This window comes from Gymnoscopelus braueri (assembly GCF_963280865.1).
Source record: "Gymnoscopelus braueri genome assembly, chromosome: 6".
Taxonomy (NCBI): Eukaryota; Metazoa; Chordata; class Actinopteri; order Myctophiformes; family Myctophidae; genus Gymnoscopelus; species Gymnoscopelus braueri.
In genome coordinates this window covers 8,037,969-8,042,351 of record NC_137607.1, presented here as the reverse complement: position 1 = coordinate 8,042,351, position 4,383 = coordinate 8,037,969, and the positions used below count along the sequence as shown (strand labels likewise).

General features: G+C 39.7%; 1 protein-coding gene across 1 annotated transcript; it reads left to right on the top strand.

Annotated features, from left to right (window-relative positions):
• On the top strand, positions 1 to 3,857 carry LOC308087531 (thioredoxin-like). The gene is made up of 5 exons (XM_080431465.1): positions 1 to 79; positions 1,277 to 1,381; positions 2,006 to 2,071; positions 2,498 to 2,563; positions 3,649 to 3,857. The coding sequence occupies exons 1-5, from the start codon at positions 56 to 58 to the stop codon at positions 3,712 to 3,714; spliced, it is 327 nt and encodes a 108-aa protein (XP_080287591.1). The 5' UTR covers positions 1 to 55; the 3' UTR covers positions 3,715 to 3,857.
• Positions 3,858 to 4,383: the final 526 nt, after the last annotated feature.

The following is a 4,383-nucleotide window of genomic DNA, read 5'->3' as shown; positions in this document are numbered from 1 at the left end:
GTCCCAGCCAGTAGTCTGATCATCATCATCCAGAGAAATACCGTCATCAGTCACCATGGTTCGTGAAGTTAAAGACCTGGTGAGTGTTTAGCTATTGCTTATGTTCATATTTCGTAATGTCATTGTCACATCCAGTAAGACGTTTTGGTTCAGGCTCAGGCAGTGCTATTGTTTAGGATATATAAGCGCCAATTTGTTCATTTGTTTCTATTTCCAGAGTTGAGTGTGTGTTTTAGTTATGACATCACAGGCGTAGCGTGTGTAAATGTTCTGTACATGATTGCCTTACATTTTATATTCATGTTAAAATCAATGTCTTGTCTTCTTCGGCTGTCATCCTAGCTTGCAATCCTGTCACACTTTTCTAAGATTGTATAGGGGTCTGCAGGGGCTTTTAGTTTCAACAGAATAATTCAGCCTGCATTTAGATCATAAATACAGTGCACTACACTTGTCTCTTGCTAGATTGTTTTTAGATTATTATTTCTAATACAGTTCATTTATGCACCATCAATTCATATCACATCAATGGTTACAAGTATCACCATTTAGTCTAATCACAATGTGGTCTAAAATTAAGTTCCACTGTAAAACTGAATACAATCTAGTGCTTGTACTGTGTGCTTGTGTTGACGTGTGCAAGTACAGTAGGTGGCCAGTGACTTTGACCAGTTTCACTTTCAAAACCTTTGCATCATGCATGTCACACAAACAGAATGCGGCACACAACACCAATGGTTTTGATAATGTGGATTGTGGACGTTAAATGGTGGATTTGTGGATAGGACTCTATATGAAAAAAAGTTTTTTATATCAACAAAACGCATAGAATTCTGTTTGTGTGACATGCATGATGCAAAGGTTATGAAAGTAAAACTGGTCAAAGTCACAGGCCATCTACTGTATGCTAATTGCCATCAGCATGCCTTGAGACCATGACATAATATTGTGACATTTGTCACCATTGACATGGTAGTACTGTAAATAGACAGCATGTAAACTGTAGGTTATATCAATGTTAATCACAAAATAAGTAATACAGCAATTGTGTTCTAAACACAATGTTTAAGTTTTTAACAATGAATACATCTTCATTTCATGTTCCATATTTATGCCAGACAAAGAATGGTTTGCAAACTTGTATGAGCCAGAAAGAAGGTGTGTAAATGTCACAAATATAAAGTGGACAATGTGGATTTGAGTGGGAATGTATGCCTATAGGTGAATTGATGATCTGTCTGTCACCCATAGTATAATAATGTTTGACATTCTCTAGGACTCTTTCCGTGCCATCCTGGTGGAAGCTGGGGACAAGCTAGTGGTGGTGGACTTTACAGCCACATGGTGTGGCCCCTGCAAACAGATTGCCCCTCGCTTCAAGGTGAGAGATCAGATGATTGTGATCGCAGAGTTGGAGCTCATCGATAGCATAGATAGACTTAATCACTTAAGCCCTGTTTTTAGACTTCTTCATACAACTGTGTTGCATGAAAATAGCAAATCTACAAGCTTGTCACTGTGCAATATGTTGTGAGCTGGTAGATCTGCTATTTCTCTATTTTTGAAAGATTTTGCCTATGATGTATTCGCCCAAAATGTGGACGCCAGGTTGAAAGTGGTTTAGGATGTAGACTGGACTGGAATTGAGCCAAAGAAGACAGAACCAGCTTGGGCTCAGATACTGTAGCTGTTGTTCCATATTTTCATTACTACTTCTCTTTTGAGTTCACTCCATCAAGACTTGAAAATCCATAAAACTTTGTAATAAACAGTCTGGGAAATCCAGACGATGCCTACTTTAAATGAAAACCTCTTTAGAGAGAATCCCTTGACATTATTTAACCAGGGAATTGTTTGAATTTGTTACTAAAATATTTACATATATAAATGCTATACTGTTTTGCCATCAGGTCTACATGCCTCTTTTTTTTTTTACTGGGTCAGATAAAAAATCTTCTGTATATCATCAACCAATTCCATGCTGATGTAATCTATTCTCCCATAGGAATTGGCAGAAAAAGCAGAGAACAAGAATGTAGTCTTCCTGAAGGTCGATGTGGATGTGGCAGCGGTAAGTCAGTGTGTTTTACCTATACAGCCCACCAGTTTCTGGCAACATTAAGGCAAGAAATAGGCTGTGCAGTTGCTCAACATCTAGTTTAGTTTTAGTTTATTTTCTGTGGGTGTATGGGCGCAGCACAACAAGAGAAAATATCGATTTCTTGCTCCTCACAGTGACATGCTTATTTTCCTCTTTAATTATCTCACCAAACCGTGTGGTTGTGGTTCCGATGACATTGTGTATAATGCTGCTATGGCAACCATCGTCTACGTTGATACTCCTGTCATCAACAAGCGGAACATGTGCAAGTGAACGCAACAGCGAATGCAACTAAGATCTAAGAACTCTATACTGGCCATGCTTCCAAGGTGAAAGGTCTTGGTCGTTTTAATGTCTGACAAGCATTTTCACCGTCTCTCTCTTCTCCCTTCTCAGGACGTGTCAGCAGAATGTAAAGTCAAGTGCATGCCCACATTCCAGTTCTACAAGAATGGAAAGATGGTAAGCTATTTAGTTGAAGTATGTGTTCAGGAATAACTAGTCTCGCAAGCCAGACTGTTGCCTCCCACAATTTCACAGTGCAGTACATACAGTCTGGAGCACGGAAGCTCTGAAAATGATCAAAGGATAAAGTGGATGTGACGCCTCCTCCCGCTTCCGTTTTGTCACGATTCGTTCTCATATAAATTTAAATAATTGAAGCATACATAGCAAAAATTGAAATTGCAATATAAAATGTAGAGTTATTTTAAAATTGTATTTTTGTGAACGGAGTTGACGAGCAGATGACAGCTTCCGTTCTCGGTAGTTCCAGACTCGTATTCGGAGATTGAGGAATAGTTGTCTGGCTACGCGTGACTTAAGGAATAATCATCAGTTATTTGAGCAGTGGAGACTGGAAGAAAACATCAGTATTAAATGTGTTTTCGTTTAACTGTTATACAGCTTTGTTGAATACTCAATTCTTATTTGGTCAATCAAGGCGTGCTCTCTTTGTTTGCATTGCTGTGGAAGCAGGTAATCTTTGGCTAATAAAAGCATCATTTTGCATTAGAATAAAGTAGGCGTATAATAAGAGGGACACTGTACAAGGGTGACCCAAGACCGTCAAAGCGGTGGGGGTCCTTTTCAGGCCAAGGACCCCTTAGCTGAGAGAGAGATGAAGCAGGGACCCCCTACTACATTGTATACAATTGTGATACAGACTAAACCTTTTCATAGATTTCATAGATAGCTTCATATACTTTTATCAGTGTTGTGTAAATTAATGTTCCTTTTATTTGTTCGTTTATTTCAGACATACCACTTAAACCCTCAGTACTTAGTAAACTTGACCTTTGGCTCTGTACTTGGTTTGCTCCTTTTTCCCTCTACACCAAACTTATTTGCCGTAAATAGCTGATCTACAAGCTCTTGTGAGCCTGTAGATCGTGTGAGCGTGTAGTTCCCCTCAGTATAGGGATGCTAGGGTTCAAGTGGTTCATGTAAAAAGGATGATCCTATCACACAAAGATTTGCCGAGCCCCCTGTAGTAACTCTGAGGACCCCCTGTTGAAGACCCCTGACTTAATGCATTTTCTTTTTAGGTTGAGGAGTTCTCTGGGGCCAATTATGACAAGCTGGTGGAGAAAGTGACAGCTCTACGTTCATGAGAGAAAGCCCTTCCACCCATCCCAATGCACCTCAACTGTAGAAGGACGGGAGCCAACGGGAGCCAAACATTTTTGTTTTCCTGTATGTGCACCATGTGAACATTGGTTATGGTTTCATTAAAAACAACAATTTTTTGTCTGAATGGTTGGCTGCATGTCACCCCCCCCCCCCCCCCTCTCAGAGAGGATTGATGATGGGATTTTTCCTCTGTATGTCATCCTCATTTGGTGGATTTAATAAATGAAAATAAGTAACGGACCTAATGCTTTTGCTTTTCATGTGTGAATTATGTTAATTCGGTTCATTTAAGCTGACACCAATATAAAACATGTTTGGTGCTAAAGGATAATGTAGACATCGAGGAGTGCTTTACTGATGTCACAGTGACTATGCACAGCCTATCCCCACCAGACCCCAATTATCATTTCTCTGAAACAAGAGGGCAGGAAATGTTATCAATTATTCAATTTTACTATCAGTCAGAGTATTAGGACTGTAGCCATATGCTCCTGGCATCTCTTTTTGGCACAAGTTCATCTTGAACGTGCTGTACTGGAAACTGGAAAAGCCAAAGACTCCTCAGCACTCACCACTTGTAAATAGGATTCTGACTGGTCAGAGGGTGCTGCACCCTACTGTAGCATTGATTAGTGTACTCGAATACAAAA